This window comes from Equus asinus, chromosome 9 (genome assembly GCF_041296235.1).
Source record: "Equus asinus isolate D_3611 breed Donkey chromosome 9, EquAss-T2T_v2, whole genome shotgun sequence".
NCBI classification, from domain to species: Eukaryota; Metazoa; Chordata; class Mammalia; order Perissodactyla; family Equidae; genus Equus; species Equus asinus.
In genome coordinates, this window is record NC_091798.1 from 54742370 (window position 1) to 54759849 (window position 17480).

The 17480-nt window shown below is 34.2% G+C and overlaps 1 protein-coding gene across 2 annotated transcripts in view; it reads right to left on the reverse strand.

Annotated features, from left to right (window-relative positions):
- The window catches only part of SRFBP1 (serum response factor binding protein 1), a 68373-nt gene that overhangs the window by 39598 nt on the left and 11295 nt on the right, over window positions 1-17480 (reverse strand). For both annotated transcript variants that reach the window (XM_014859576.3, XM_044780690.2), the window contains 2 exons: window positions 14893-14981; window positions 13441-13513 (listed from right to left, as the gene is read on the reverse strand). In XM_014859576.3, coding sequence (XP_014715062.2) covers window positions 13441-13513; window positions 14893-14981 — 162 coding nt within the window. The remainder of the gene's footprint in view (window positions 1-13440; window positions 13514-14892; window positions 14982-17480) is intronic.

A 17480-nucleotide genomic window follows, 5' to 3' on the forward strand; every position in this document is an offset into this window, starting at 1 on the left:
AGCCATGCTGTGGCAGGTATCTCACATATAAAATAGAGGAAGATGGGCACAAATGTTAGCTCAGGGTCAGTCTTCCTCAGCAAAAAGAGGATTGGCAGTAGATGTTAGCTCAGGGCTAATCTTCCTCAAAAAAAAAAAAAAGAGTATATTAATAAAATACACTATATAACAATGAAAAAGAACAGACTACTGCTATGCACAAGAACATGGATGAATCTTACAAACACAATGTTGACGAAAAAAAGCCACAAAGAATACATAATATATTTAATATACTATTATAATATATAATAGTATATTTATTCCATTTAAATGGAATTCTAAAACAGGCAAAACTAATCAATGTTGTTAGAAGGTAGAATATTGGTTACCATATGAGGAGTGGTAACAGGGTGGGAACATGAGAGGATCGGATGTTGATAATATTTTGTTTCTTAAACTGGGTACTGATTAATCTAGAGTTTTCACTTGGCAAAAATATATCCAGCTGTACACTTCTGATTCACGTATTTTCCTATATATGGTATATGTGAATAAAGTGAATGACAGAAAGAAAAAAAAATAGTAAAAAAACCAGTATCCTTGCTATCTAATTGGGATTCAATTAAAGAACATCAAGAAAGTCATATCAATTTGTTAAATCAGTAACATTAATATTCTTTATTAAACTATTTTTCCAGGAAACTTTCGCTGAGTACTAGCTAGAACCAATCTCCTGCTCTTTTGAAATTTTCAAAGCACCTATCATAACTCACACTGTTTTTAAAATGTGGGCAGCAACAACAACTTTCTCTGATAGTGTAAGATTTGCGCAGAGCACAATGAATCATATGGCATATTACCTTCCATAAAGATAGGTTTAACAAATGTCTCCTTAATGCATGAAAAAATTACATCGGTCATTGCTTCCTATTCAGTTACTTGCCTCCAATCTCTTTTCCCTCTAATCACTCCTCAACTCTCCTTCAGATTTATCTTTCTAGAAAACACATGATTACTCAAAAACCTTTGTTCATCCACATTTCCTAAGAGGCTTTAAATTGTAATCTCACCTAACATTTTAGCCACTATCTTCAACCATTAGTTCTTCCATTCATGCCAAATTCCAGGCAGGACATTAATTCACTGAAGAAATAAATACTTGCCTAATGTCTGCACTATGCCAATTAGTGCACTAAGCATTAGAGACAGAAAGACAATATCCTATCCTCAAAAAAGGAGACATAAAAAGAAATAATTACAGTTCAATGTGCTAAATACTATAAGAGAAATAGAGTACTGAGCAGCCCTTCCAAATCACACCAGGTACTTTCAGACCTGTATGCTTTGGTCTCGCTGTGCTCTATTTACCTAGACTGCTTTTTCCAAAGCAGAATCAAATTTAGTCTTCATGTTCCAACTCAGTGTCCCCCATTTTGTAAGATCTACCCTAAGTCCTATAAGTAATTAAATTAATTGATCCCTTCTCTACGTTCCTATAACTCTTTGATTATAATATTGGTCTCATGTGTATCAAAGACAGAACAGTATGTTCCCTGACAGCAGAAATCTATTCATCTACATACATAGAAAGTTCTAAATTAAAAGGTACTTAACTAACTTGAGCATATAATCGGATTTATATAGCTCTTCTGGAAATTCCTTTTTTTATTTGTACTTTTCATTTTTCTTTTCTGGTTGTGAATTTTATGGGTCTTAAGAAACTATGTAATCATTAACAAAGTGGGATGCTATCTTAAATTATGACTAACAGAAGAATAATTGTTATTGATTAACTACAATCAAATCCCACAAGTTCTATTTCAATATAGTAAGTTTCAACAGAAATCTAGAACTAAAAGTGTCAGGATTTCCCTCCCAAACTTACCCATGTACAAAATCAATATACCTTGTGAAGGTTTTGGTTAGTTTTTATAGAAGAAAGGGGAAAATAAATGTGAACTATACATTTTCATTATAAATTTCTAAAGAAGCATTTGTTACTTGGAACAATCACTCCCCTTGGGATTATTTTTATTTCTTAGACGACTACACAACTTACATAATTTAGCGGCAGGTTGAGAAAACAGAATAAAATTCTTCATATTCAAGAAAAAACTCCAGAACACTACTGAGTTCTCTTGTTAACACAAAATATTAATTCTTTGAGTAGCCAAAATACTAATATTGGTTATTCTAACATATAGGAAAAAACAAAAAGCATACACGGTTTCCATCATAAAAGAAATCTAACAACATAAGATACACATTCAAGTTAATGAGTATAAATGTTTGAAGATAATTTGTCTACATTTAACTCAAAATTCAGGTGAGCATCCCAGTTGAATAAAAAAGAAAATCCAATTTTCAAGACCAGTTATTTACTCTTCTCATTGTTGCTTTTCTCTAGGGCCCTTTGTCTCCCATTGTGTGTTTCCAACACACACATTTTAATATTTGCCTCTTTTCTCAATCACCACATTATTTCATACTGGAATTATGATAGTAGTATTGGTTGTCCAAATTTTTTGAATTAATAGTTGAAAAGGGCTTTGGATACTTTCACAGTTAGTAAAGATGTTCTGCCAAGGTTGTAAGTTCAAATTTCCAGAATTACAAAACTTGAAAAATTAAATCAAAACAATACAAAGAGAAATAAAAAATATATTTTACAAAAAGGTCCTGTGATACTCCTTTCTTACTTCCTACCCCTAAACTCTGTTTACGTACTCAGCAGCCTTTGAACTAGGCTTATCTAGACTGAAGTTGGATCCAAAAGCAGTTTTTTATTTTAAAATTAGGTGTGTATAATGACTCAGTAAACGGGAATAGCAATTTCATAACTTTTCCTTTGTTTTCAAATAGAAGCAAGCAGATTCAAAAACAGAGGAGGGACACCACTTTTATTTGCCATAACTGGTCTTATTTAAAAGATAAAAATATTTTAAGGCTACCATAGACTTGATATATCTTTATATCAATGTAGCTTAAAATGAAAATCATGACCCCTATATATTAACAATGCAACACTGCTAAGGGTTTCAGGAATCTGACCTATTCAAAATACTGGCTTAAAGCTGTAGAAACTACATGCCAGAAAGCAAATTGGAATTCCAATGTGATGATCTGTTTCTAAATGCTGTTTCATAAGTGTGAAGAGAATAGTATACACTGATCTTTTAAAATACCATTATTACTTCCTGTTTATCATCTCAAATGTCATAAGTCCAGTACAACAGGATATTAAATCAGGGCATCTTGCTCTGCCTTTAGAAGCAATAAAAGTTCTGCCTTTTGGAAAATTAACTTAGAAGGTAAATGGCCTTAGATCACAGGCTAAGGTGACTGTGAAATGAAGAGCCTATTCACTCTTCTGTTTCTGATACCTAACACTAAAAACAAAAGCAACAAAAATTACTCTGTACTTACAGACTCTTCTTTGTAACAGTTCAGAAGTATTCTACTTATCTAGTGAGACTCCGAGCAACCTCAATATTCTAAATATGGCAATAAAGGTAAGAAATTTTGCAGTCAGCTAGCCAGGCAGCATCCACTATGTACCCCACACTTTACTAGGTTATGGGAACAAAGAGTTGAGTAAAGCAATCTATTTTCTTAAGAGGGTCTCTCTAAGTAGTAGGAATGGGATGAAAGCAGACTGCTATACAATATGAAACTAGAAATATACACAAGTTAAAGAAGCTATACAGAGAAGGTGGTGAATAAGTCTTCTGAGGTCAGAGTGGTAGTGTCAGGGAAAGATTCCTAAGCAAGTAACATAAGAATTATGTGTTAAAGTAAAGAGTAAAGATTTGTTCAGGTAAGAAAGATGTATAAAAAGCCTAATTAAAAGAAAGGTGGCATAAAATAGATGGATATGTTTGGGGTTCAGTATAGCTGGCACAAAAAGTGGGGGTGGCTGTAGAAGATAGAGGAGGAGTAGAAAGGTAGCGAAAATACAGATCACAAAGGGCCTTGTATGCCATGCAGGGGAGAATCTTGATCAGATAGATTTGCATTTTAGAAAGGTCACTGGTTACAGTGCAGAACATGATTTGAAGGGGGTAACACTAGAGGCAGGAAGTCCAAGTGAGAAATAGCAAGAACTTAAACTAAAAGTGGTTACATATTTAGGAGTTAGAAATACTAGATTTGGAAAAGGATAAGACTTGGGAGTAGGAGGTAGCTAAGGGAGAAGGGAATTCAAAACGATTCCTCGATTTCTGGCTTAGGAAACTAGATGAATAATAGTGTCAAAACAAAATCAGGAACCGAAGAGAAGAACATGTGATTAGAGAGTGGGTGGTGAGGTACAAAATCTTTTGGATCAATCTATTGAAATACCTGCTCATCCATCTTCTCCTTTCTATCTTATAATACATTTCCCTGTCCCTTACCCTAATGCCACAGATGACTAGACCAGTAATGGACATATAACCCAAGATGGGCCAAGAACTTGAGCCAATGTGGGTTCTTCCCTTGAACAGAGGGCATAAGGATTTTGGAGCTGAGGTTGCCATTGTAAGGTGGCCAGAGGCACACCTAAGGAATAAAAGCCCTCTGGAGAGTCAGAGAGAACGGGAGGGAGAAGGAGAGTGGGCAGGGTAGGGGGAAGATGAGGAAAAGCAGAGACAAGCACAAAATGGAGGGAAAAGGGGTAAGGAAGAAACCCACAAACAGAACTACCTGAGCTTCTGAGAGCTCTCTAGATCCTGATTCTAATACCTGGTGAGGTTAAACTGCAATTCTTGCCCTTAGGCTTCACAAGAAACCCCACAATCCTAACAAAAGCCCTTTCTAGCTTAGCTCAGTGACTCATGTAAAATGTTGAGTTTCGGGTGCATCTGAAAACACCTAAGTGGAGCGGAATATAAGAGTGCAGATGTTACAGGAAAGATTTACATCAGAGAGGGACTTTTATAAGATGTCCACAATAGTGATAGTAGTTAAACTTGTAGGTAGTCATGTTAGAGAATGTAGTGTTAAGAAGATAAAGAAAGGACTTAGGGGGAACACCAGCATATAAGTATCAGAGTCAACCCTCTTCAAGGAAACTAATGAACAGGCAGGCAGAAGCTAAACTGAGTGGCTTGCTGAGGGAACGAGAAGCGAGGAGGTCAAGATCACAGTGACTGTATACTATTAGGAGTAAAGACACTATTCTAATAGGGGAAAAGAAGAAACGGGGTGGGGGCTGGGCAGGGTCGTTAAAGGATGATGATGGGTGCTAAGGCACAAACTATAGAAGTTTACTGGCTGAGGAACATCCAGATAGGGGCGGAGTTTGAAGCTGTAAGTGAAATAAGGCATAAGAAATAAAGGAGGCAAAAGAAACAAATACAGCACATTAAGAGGGATTGGCCCTGAATAGAAGAAAAAAACGGCAACTTTTCCCGAGACCAATAAGAAGTAATAACTATGAGTCTGGGGTTATTTTGCAAAGAAACAAAGCCCTATAATAAATTTCAGAGAGGTTTACCATATGTCATTCTTTAAATACCAAAATGTATCTGTTTCTTTATTAACAGGAAGGAAGATTATCATATCCCAAAAAAATTTATCATCATCATAAAAGGTTAAATGTTTAAAGGGTAAACATCTAGAAAAGGCCTTAGTCTACGAAGGCTATAAAATAAACACGGAGTTGCTGATTTAGTAAATTAAGTATTTAAGTGGTATAAGTAGTATAATGACATGTAAAAACACGTCAACCACTGCTTTGTAATTAAAAGATAAATTCCAATTATTACACTATTTTAAAATTGAAATGCTATTTCAGTATGAAGCTAAAAAGTTTACTCTTTTGCTTCTAATTGAGTCAGGTAGTAAAGGTAAGAAATTCTAAACTAATTTAGATAAAAGAATAGGACATGGGAGCAAGAAATGACTTTTTAAAAGATAACCTATTCAATCAACCTTCATTTTATGGATGAAGGAACTGAAGCCTATAGAGGTCCAAGTTTATAACCTTAATTATACCTCAAACTCTAGGACTTAGAACCCAGTTTTTAGTTTTTAATTCACACTCATTCTGCTTTTTTGTTTGTTTTCTTCTAGCCTACAGGCAGAGATGTTTAGATGGAAATATTTTATATGTTCTAATGAAAAAGTAGGCAGAAGCATCTAAAGAAAAACACTACTCTGTTCCAACTGCTCTGAAGACTCTTGCAAACAATTAACCTCGTTCATAATTACAGCCACATAGCTGAATTTTTTAAACTGTCAAGAACTAAAACAGCTTTACTCAATTTTAAAATTATTAGCAGGTACTCTCTTATTACCTTTGTGGATTAACAATATCCTTCATTCCTTCCACAATATTCAGAAAGCACAAGTTTGTCTCTAATTTCTAAACAAAGATTTCTCTCATCTTCACCTTCAATTAAATTCTAATTCTTTAGAAGTATGGTACAAAGATTAATATGATTACAAATCATTGTAAAAAATTAAATAGCAACACACATTAAGATTTTCAAAACTCTTAGGATATAAAAACATACTACTGACACACACATGCACACACACTCCTATGATGCCAATATAACAATCTACGCTTTCTACAACACTTTTGCTGTATAATGAATATTATGTTAAGAAGAAAGTTTTCCAATCCACAGTGCTTTAAGATTTTTAAAAATCTCTTCCTGAATACAAATCTTGTTCATAAGAGTGATACATTTCCATTTATATGTAAAAACATTATATATATGTAAAATAAATGAGAATAACTCATTAAGGTAGATATCTATTCTCCTATCTTATTTTATTCTCTACATTTAATTTTATAATCTGTAATTTAGTGATTTCTAAAAAATTTTTAAAGGATTAAACCAAGCACAGTGTTTAATGTTTCAGTATTACAATGTGTCTATGAATATTCTCATCTATCCTTCTGCATTCAGAAGTATTTTTGTAAAATATATTCTTAAAAGTGGAAATACTTGGTCAATAATTTTAACACAATGCCAAATGTCTGTCTTGAAAGGGTATATCACTTTTTTATGCCCACTAACAGTGAAGAAGACTGCCTATTCATGTAGTGACATTCTTTCCAACAAAAGATATTTTTCTGATTCACCTTAGCACAGCAGCCATTAAATTTTACACTGCTCAGTCTATTGATGATTAACCTATTATATAAGTTACCTATTTAATAAAGCACCCACCAGAAGAGATATTACCAGTAACTACTGTAAAAGGAAAGCAAACAGAGAAAAGAGAAGTAAGCAAAATATGATGGGGCAAGTAGAAATAAATTAAAAACATTAAATAATCATGCAGATGGAACCGTTCTCATTGGTACCTATACTGTCTAAACTCTTCTGTAGTAGTGCATTATTTGTCTCCCTCTTGGTAAAAATACTATGCTAAACTGACAGTTTTTATTGGGGATCTTTAAAGTTATCTAAAAGTTTCAAGAAATTATTACTTGATTTCTTTAATGCATTAGAGAAAAATAAATAAAAAAATATAGAGTTATGAAAGGGAATTATAGGTCATAGTAGTGATTGTTGAAGATCTTGTGGCCATGAGAGACCATAATGTAGGTACGCTCAAAGCCCATGGGAAGTAACTGAGAAAGAGAAACATTATGCCTTTTCCATACCTGGACCACTCTGGAGCTTCTCGGTTTCATACCCAAAGGAAGAAAATGCAACTGTGGAAACAACTTCAGACTTTCAAGATTTAAACATCTTTTTACAGATAAGAAACAGGATGGGAAAGGAGAAGGCATGCTTAGGATGACATGAGCAAGAACAAAAACCATTTTGGTTCCATCAGCACAGTTCTGCAAGTAGGCTAAACCACAGAAGAACTATAACTTGAAAAATTCATCAATAATTATGATCTAATGAATGGGTTTACACTTTGAAAATAATATTGCTAATTTTGAAAACAAGAACATCAATAAAAACACCTTGTTTACCATTCCTTTCTTGAAACAGTCTTTCCACTCAGTTTCCTAGATACCCTCTTGGTTCTCTTTTTCCTTCACTGGCTACACTTTCTCAGTCTCTTTTACTTATTCCATCTCCCTAAGACCTAAATTTACAGTGTCTTGGGGTGCTGCTCAGGCCTGTTTTCTTAGCTATTTATGGTTACTTTCAACTTTGGCTACATCCCTTTCTGGGTATGACAGTCTAAGATACTAACAGATAACATAATTAGTCGTAGCCCCACCCCTCCCCCCAAAACCAAAAACATAAAACCTGGACATACTACAAAAGCCCTACCTGGAGGTAACGGAGAGTAAACAAAAGAAGACAGACTCTGATGGGGAGTTCTAAGCTTACTAGGAGTAAAGATGGGAAGCTAGCCAAATTAAGTTACCACCTCTTCAGACAGTAGCCTAAGCTAACTGCAGTCTGCAGGTTCAGGTGCAGGGGAAGAGGAACCTGTGGAAGACTGAAGCCAGGATACCTTTACCACTGAGAGAGCAGCTGTAACCCAGAAGGGAAAGAACCGTACGGGGGATCCCTAAACCTGAATCGCTCATGAAAGGAACAGATTCAAAGCAGCTCAAGAAACGACAAAAGATCTGACCTGAGGCTGGAGCTAGTGTGCAAGAAACATAGTTGAACTTAAAGCCGAACCTAACCTGCTATATCAACCCCTCACTGGAGAAAAATAACCAAACCCAGAATCTCTACTAATCTTCATAATGTCCAGGGTACAATCCAAAATTACTCAACATATGAAGCACCAAGAAATACAAACATTTTTCTCTCTACAGACAAAAATGGCTGTTCTCACATCCTCAATGATATAAGAAAAATAAATAAATTTCCTCCTGGTGAATTAAAATCTTATGAGAGAAATAAAAAAATCCGAGCAGAGAAATAGAAACAACAAAAAAGTGTTAACTGATTCAGCCATATTTCACCCATAGTTGCTGGGTGAAAGACCACAGGATGCACATAGTCTCAAAGTTATCATTTCACAGATCACTTAATAATTGCAAACAGAAAAAGGTGCTTTAAAACAGAGAAATTTGGTGGACAACATCTAAACCAAGTGATGTAACTCAGCATCACTAGTAAAGAGACAAATAAGGGTGTGATACAATGTATTATTATTATACTGTTTACAATTACAATTTTTTGTAACTATAGAAAAAATACAGTTTTTCTACAGGTTTGAAATATCTTCCAAAAATTGGAAGAAAACACAAAACAAAAGGGAAAAAAAGCCAAAAGGAAGACTATTATAAATCCGAGGGAAGAATTAAAGCAGCTGTCCTGGGATCCATTTCCTTCCTTTACCAGGTGGCAACTCAGGCAACTTGTTAATCTGCTGATAACTGGTCCTGCCAGTAAATAGGCTGATGATTTTCCTTAGGAGGAAAGTCCTTATCTGAAGAATACTCTTAGCAGGATGTCCCTTGTTAAGGATGCTTACAGTAAACAAAGCCAGGATCTATGGGTTTATGAGGCATGGCACACTGGAGAATATCATGGAAACTACACAACCTTGGGGTACAGAATGGGGGAGTTTCAAAATCTAAATGCTCTCTGCTATGATGTAGGAACTAGACGTCTTCATTTAGAGAACTCATCTACTCTGGGCCAGAAAGTGCATGTCTGATGCAGAAAGGAAGGACCCATGGAATCATGAAGCATCCCAGATGTCTCCTTGCTTTACCGGTACCTCTGACTCCATGTATCCTTGAAATTATTAGTAAAGCTGGATTCTAGGCAAAAGCTGTAATATGTGAGTCTGATTTGATAATATGAGTCTTTGTACTGGCTTAAAAATAAAAGGTGAGACTGTCAAAAATAATTAGAATCTTAGATTAACAATACTATTAATATTATTACTTTAGTAGATTGAGTTAAATGTTACTTTGACACAAATAATTAACAGTATTCTTACAAGATAAATGAGGCATCTTTTACTCTACGGAAAATTTCTTTTTAAGCATTCATAAGAAAAAACTTACCAAAATTCACAGTATGTGAAATTACAGAGAAATATCTCAATGAATTTTTAAAAAAGCATATACAACCAAAAATATCACAAAGTTCTAATTAATATATGAATATACATGATGATAAACCTGTAACCCAAGGGGTATGTGCACCCTAGAACACTTCTCCATTGAAATAAGATTCTGCCTACTTTACAGAGTTGTGGTGAAGCTCAAACGATATGATATAGTTATTATATTATTTTGATGATGTATTATTTTACTTGGTTTCACATAATATCTCTACAGATCATAATCTACAACATTTTTCCTACTTGTGATCCACTAAGGACAACAACTTAGAAACAGGCCATGAAGGAGCCTGAGATAAGGCAATCCTAACAGCTGATGCAAGCTCAAAGACTGCTTTTAATAACACAAACCTGAGCATGTAAAAATAGGAGAAGAATGAACAAAAGGAGAAAGAGTTTTAAAATAGAGAAGTAAAGGGTAGCAGGCAGAGCAAGTTCTCACAGAAGAATACGTAAGTTCTCATTTTATAGGAATATTCAGCATAGGGAAAAGTAACGGCTTAAGAAAAGAGAAATTAAAAAGAAAAAGGCAGATATAGGTAACTCGGTATGTTTAGCTATGAGGAATTAAAGAATCTGAAAACATGTTGCACATCTTTGGGCCTTTTTTTCCTAAAGGGCAAGTATCATGTTCATTATATTATCTCATCCAATCTCTAGGAGAATAGAGTACAGATATATTTCAGAAGTTCTCACCTTACTGAAGCAGTAAAGTGGCTAACACCATTAGCTGTATAACCAGTTATGAAGTCCACCATCTAACAACTATTTGACCTTAGGTAAATTGCTTAACTTCTCTAATCCTCAGTTTCCTATTCTGTAAAATAGGGAAACCAATGATAACTACCACATGAGACAGTGAATATAAAACACACATGATAGGTCCTGGTACAGAGTAAATACTCCATAAAAGCTAGTTATTACTTTTATTATTGAGGAAGGGATTTCTTGTATATTTTGATGAATTTCACTGTATTCCTTTATTTACCATCTCTTTCTCTAGCCAAAAAACTTAACGGATCTGTAAAAGTTGATAAGTTACTTTAATTTCCAAAGAAAAAGAAACTGTTTCAGAAGCCAGTATTTATTGTAATATCAAAGTTAAAAGTATGACAACTATCAAAAAAGGCAGCAAAAACTTAGTATTCATGCATTACAGTCTATAAAATTAGAACCTATGATTTTATAGTATCGTAAAGATCAGGTCATTTTTTTTCTTGGCCAGAAAAAACACACTCCCATTTCTAAAAATATCTCAGGTTTTCTTCTTGAGGAAGTCATCTTGCAACAAAATACCCTATTATCATAGAAAGCAAGTATAGGACAGTATGTCATGAACAAGACTATAAAAATGTAGTGGTATATGAGCCACGAAACAACTCATCTGGAAAAATGAGTAAGCAGAGGTTTTTCTCCAAATTTAAATTAATTTAATTTAAAGTGAGTTTTCTTTTTGTGATGATTTCTTTGATACTCCCATGTACATAATAAATACTTCCTTAAGAAATTACAAATGACCTTTCAATTAAAAACAATGCTCAGATATTTGCTTCTTTTAGAAAAGTAGGCCAGTTTTGTAAAAGAACCAGGAATGAGGAATACAGTTTGACATGTAAGAAAAGCAAACATACAGTCTTACTCTTTTGTCCTGGTTTTTATATTTAAATTTAATCCAGTTCTTAAAAAGCATTACAAAAGAAGCTGAAGTCAGAGCATCTGATGCAGAACACCCTAACCACTGCCACGAATTCAAGCAACATATATATTATTAATTTATGAAGTCAAGGAATACACAGACTATGAATTTTAGCTTTCTGTGAGGCAACAATTCCATAGCGGTCTTATATAATCACAAGAAAAAAATAGAAAAGAAAAAACTATAGTCGTAACACAGTAGTCTCGTAAACCTATGAACTTTATCACTGAGTCTAATTTCCTATTGCTAATGAGGTTTAAGAACAACAGAAATCAAGCTTCACATATAGTTCAAATAGGACAACTCTTCTTTCTAATTAACTAAACTAAATTCATTACTGAGAGTTAAAGAAGAAAAGTATTCTAAAGATTAGTGAATATCTTTGTTCTTAAACTCTTCATACATTGTACATAGGCTTACGATATATAATGTATCCTTCCCATGGTAAAATAAAATCAGCAACTATATAGTAGTTCAAAGCCTCTGAATAATTTAGGACTACAAAAATGACTATTCAAAAGAAATTACAGGGAGAAATTTAGGTAAGGAATGTAATTTAGTAAGGGCCTTGGTTAAGGGAAAGTGAAAGAGACAAAGAGATAAACTATAACTTCCTATCTTAGTGTTATCCTCAAAATCAAACCTCTTAAGATTTTATTTCTCATGGGAACTTAATGAAAAGAACAAAAAGTATTATGAAAAAGCTTAAATGATGTGTAACCAAAGTGACACAAATGACAATTAGGAGCCAAATATAGAGTATTTTGACTCAATGATTGGATAAAACTTTGAGAAAGAACAGATATATCAAATAGACCCCATGAATTTTGCAATCCTGGGGAAAAAATACCCCATAAAAAACAAACTTCACACCAAAGAAGAATCACGTCTTATATCTATTTCTATTCAGATTAATTGTTATATTTTTGTCTTATAAAACACTTCACTAACCCTTCAAAATGAAAAAGTAGTGAGAAGCTTTGATAATACAACTCAATTAAAATTTTTTAGAGAATTCTCTTGCTTTATCTATCTCAAAACTTGGAAGTTAGACCAAAATGTAATAGTCAAACATACATGCAAAATGACCCTGAAATTAAGATAATTGCTGGTACCAAATGTTGTTTTTAAGTTCTGCAATAAAACAGTCTCCCAGACATTTAATAGTATGTCATTTGGTAAATGAAAGTTTCCACAAAGTAAGAGCAGTGAGAAGACCTAAAAATTATGCTAGTGAAGAGTCTGGCTGAAAGAAACAAAAATACGGATCATTTTAGTCCAACACTAATTTTATTTCAAGTTACTACAGAGCTAAATAAAATGCTGACACCACCACACAAAAATTTATTGAGTTGGCAATAGGCAAAGCATGATGTCAGCCACCCAATATCACCATCCACGTTACCAAACAGCGTGAGCACTTCTATTCTCGAACTTAAATTAGACTTCATGCCTAAAGTTACAGTAAAAATAAAAACCATAGGCTTAAGGAATTATTAAACATAGATGAGTTTAGTTGGGCATAGTTTTGACTCAAATTAGTCTAGGACTTTAACAAATTCGGAAAAAACATGGAAAAATGCAACCTCAAATGTATTACAATTTTCTAAATGCGCTACATTCTTCACCAAATAGACTCATACAAATAAGTCTTAGTCACTTGCAATAATATTCAAACAAATAACACCACACACACACACACACAAAATGCAGGCTGACGGGAGACACAGAAACACACATATACACACAAGCACACAAGCCGTTACCTTCATGGCATGGATTTCTTCAAGCAATCTTTGTGCTCGTCTTTGGTTTTTTAACAGTGCATCTTCAGTCCCCCTGTGAAAAATACATTACAGTATGTAGCCAGGAAAAGCATTTATTTTAGACTCATATTATAATGAAAAGTCTCTTCATTTCTTTTGGAAAAGCATAATAAATCTCTAACAAACAATCCATTGCCCCCCACCCAACAAATACCCAGATTCCATCAACAAACCCAAGTTTTTGGCAAAGCAAGCATAATCCTGGCATTATATTAATGACTCTTACCACTGACAGACAGTTTGCCTTCTAAAGCCTTACTCAGAAAGCCAAATAGTACTTTTTAATCAATCGATTAATAGTACACTGTATTTAATGGAACGGAAGTTTTACAAGCTACAATTAAAAGTTGGATATAATTTTATTAAACAAAAATTTGTTCTCTGGAATTAAAGAAAATCATAGACATTAAATATCTGATTATACCAGAGAAGAGGGCTATCTTCTGAAACATTTACTAAGAAAAGAACAAGAAATTAATCAGGAACAAAACACATTTGAAGACTGTTAAGTATTCACGCTTAAAGCAAAAGAACTATAAATAACATACTTTTTCTGTAACACCAATAAAACTGAAAATACAAAATACTATTTTTTTAAAAAAATTGGGATGAACACAATGTGTTGATAGACACTTCCACAAGGTACTGGAGATTTCAAGTTAATTAGTAATTCAAGGAATAAAGTGATATAAAATCTTCTAATTAATTCAAGGTATTACTAGATTTGTTAAACTATACAGGCATACCACATAGATATTGTGGGTTCAGTTGCAGACCACCGGAACAAAGCGAGTCTCACAATAAAGCAAGGCACGAATTTTTTGGTTTCCCAGTGCATATAAAAGTTAATGTTTACACTATACTGTAGTCTATTAAGTGTATGACAGCATTATGTCTAAAAAAATAATGTGTATAACTTAATTAGAAATACTTTATTGTTAAAAAATGCTAATCATCATTGGAGCTAAAGTCACAATCTTTTTGCTGGTGGAGGGTCTTGTAAAAACATAGTATTTGCAAAGCGCAATAAAGCGAAACACAATATGATGAAGTATGCCTCTTTCAACATCCTAAAATAACTTCTAATAACATGAAACTCATACATAACCACAAAGAACTTTCATTCTGATAAGGCCAAAAGGAGATTTTTGAAAAAACAGCAAAATAATTCATCATGTATTGTAGAAAGTATAGTTCAAACCATGTAAGGACATGCTGACACAGCACATTTTATCTCACTTAGATTCTCCCAAAATATAAAACAAAGTGCTGTATGTATGAGTAAGATATTTAATTATTCCTCTAGGTCTTACCTTCAAACTTTGTAAATACTGAACAAAAACAACTTTTAACATTTTATTAGTCACAGGACCATTACTTTAAATGACTAACTTTTTGGACTTCAGTCTGCCAACACTCCTGACAAGTTTTCGGATCACCAAAACTCGGATTCTCTTCACTTCTTTTCTCATCTTCACAACCTTTGAGGAATAAAGCCAAAATTAGAAAGGCTCTTAATTCAAGAAGAAACATACTTTACTTTGAGTCTCAATATTATGGATACATCTACCACTTTAACCAAATTTTTGTTTATATTCACAGTTTGATGAAACCAAACTTCTTCGATAATCAGTGAAGGAATAAATCAATGATCTAAAAATGGATGAGGACTTAAGAGAAACAAGTTATGATTTTTAAAAGTCACAGCATTGCCAGTGATTAATATTTCAATATTACACTTATATCCTACTGGGCTTCAATCATAATAAACCGTGAGTTCTCTGAGATTAGAGACCATCATACTCATCTTTGTAACCTTGAGATTTAAAACAGTCTCACCCATCATGATAGGAATTTATTGAATGAGTGTTTGTATTAACAAAAGCAAATGTGTGAAAGTGATTATAGTTTACTTATTTATGGAGGACCCGTTACATTTATTTTCAGTCACAAATTATTTCAAGCATAACTTTAAAAGATATGCCAAAAACACAATGGCCCATTATGTGCATGTGAATGCCCACACGCGCACACATACACACATGTGCACACACAAAGACAAGCTTTAAATCATACCATTAAAGAGCAATACTGAACTCTCAGAACAAAAACATAGAAGTACTGGCCAAGAGATGGAAATATTCTAATGACAAAGAACTACATGTTATAATAGTACCTAGTATAATAGGACGCTGTCATTTCATTTTACTAATTTTTTTGTCGAGGTAACAGTGGTTTACAACATTATATAAATTTCAAGTGCATATCACTATATTTCAGCTTCTGTATAGACTACATCATGTTCACCACCAAGAGTCTAGGTTCCACCCATCACTGTACAAATGACCCCCTAGTAACCACCAATTCGTTCTCTATATCTATGTTTGTTTGTTATTGCTGTTTTTTATCTTCCACGTATGAGTAAAATCACATGCTATTTGTCTTTCTCTGTCTGACTCATTTTGTTTAGTGTAATACTCTCAAGGTCCATCCACATTGTCACAAATGGCAAGATTTCATCTGTTTTTCACGGCCGAGCAGTATTCCATTGTATATATATATATACATCTTCATCTACTCATCAATCAAGGGGCATTTAGGTTGTTTCCAAGTCTTGGCTATTGTGAATAATGCTGCAATGAACATAGGAGTGCATATGTCTTTTTGAATTAGTGTTTTTGTGTTCTTTGAATACCCAGAAGTGGAAGAGCTGGATCATATGGTAGTCCCACTGTTAACTTTTTAAGGAATCTCCATACTGTTTTCCATAGTGGCTGAACCAATGTACATTCCTACCAGCAGTGTACAAGGGTTCTCTTTTCTCCACATACTCCCCAACACTTATTTCTTGTCTTTTTAACAACAGCCATTCAGACAGGCATGAGGTGATGTTTCACTGTGGTTTTGGTTTGCGTTTCCTTAATAATTAGTGATCTAATTATCTTTTCATATGCCTGTTGGCCATTGGTATATCTTCTTTGGAAAAATGTTCAGATTCTCTATTTTTTTAATAGGGTTGTTTGATTTTTGGTGTTTAGCTGTATGAATTCTTTATATATTGTGGGTATTAACCCTTTATTGGATATATGATTTGCATATAACTTCTCCCAATCAATAGGTTGTTTTTTCGTTTTGTTGATGGTTTCCTTTGCTGTGCAGAAGCTTTTCAGCTTGAAGTAGTCCCATTTATTTTTTCGTTTCCCTTGCCTGAGAAGATATATCCAAAAAGATGTTGCTAAGACCAATGTTGAAGAGTGTACTGCCTATGTTTTCATTCAGGAGTTTTATGTGTTAAGTCTTACATTCAAGTCCTTAATCTATTTTGAGTTAATTTTGTGTATAGTGAAGACAGTGGTCTTCTTTCACTCTTTTGCATGTGACTCCAGTTTTCCCCAACACCATTCAGTGAAGAGACTTTCCTTTCTCCATTGTGTTTCTTGGTTCCTTTGTCAGAAATCAGCTGCCCATAAATGTGTGGGTGTATTTCTGGGCTCTCAATTCTGTTTCACTGACCTGTGCGTCTGTTTTTCTGCCAGTTCCACGCTGTTTTCATTACTATAGCTTTGCAGTATACTTTGATATCAAGGAGTGCGATACTTCCAGCTTTGTTCTTTTTCTGAGAATTGCTTTCACTATGCGAGGTCTTTTGTTCTTCCATATTAATTTTAGGAAGTTTGAAGATTAAAGGCCTTTCTTTTGTTTTTCAGTAGGTGGCGCCATAGGGTTAGTTTTAGGTTTCTCTTACCTGTGCAGCCTCTGGCTATATTTGAGGCTCTGCACATTCCACCCTCCACCACCTCTATTCAAGGTGTCCTCGGTACTCACATCTGTCACCCGTGCCTCTGGGGATCACTGATGCTTTGCTGCACCTTGTGGTCAAAGGCACTGCTGTGGCTAGAATGTTAGAGTTCTGTGCAGGCCTCTGCTGCTCCTACCAGGCTCTGAGCTGCGGCCGGGCCCAGGCTCATGGGGCTCCACCT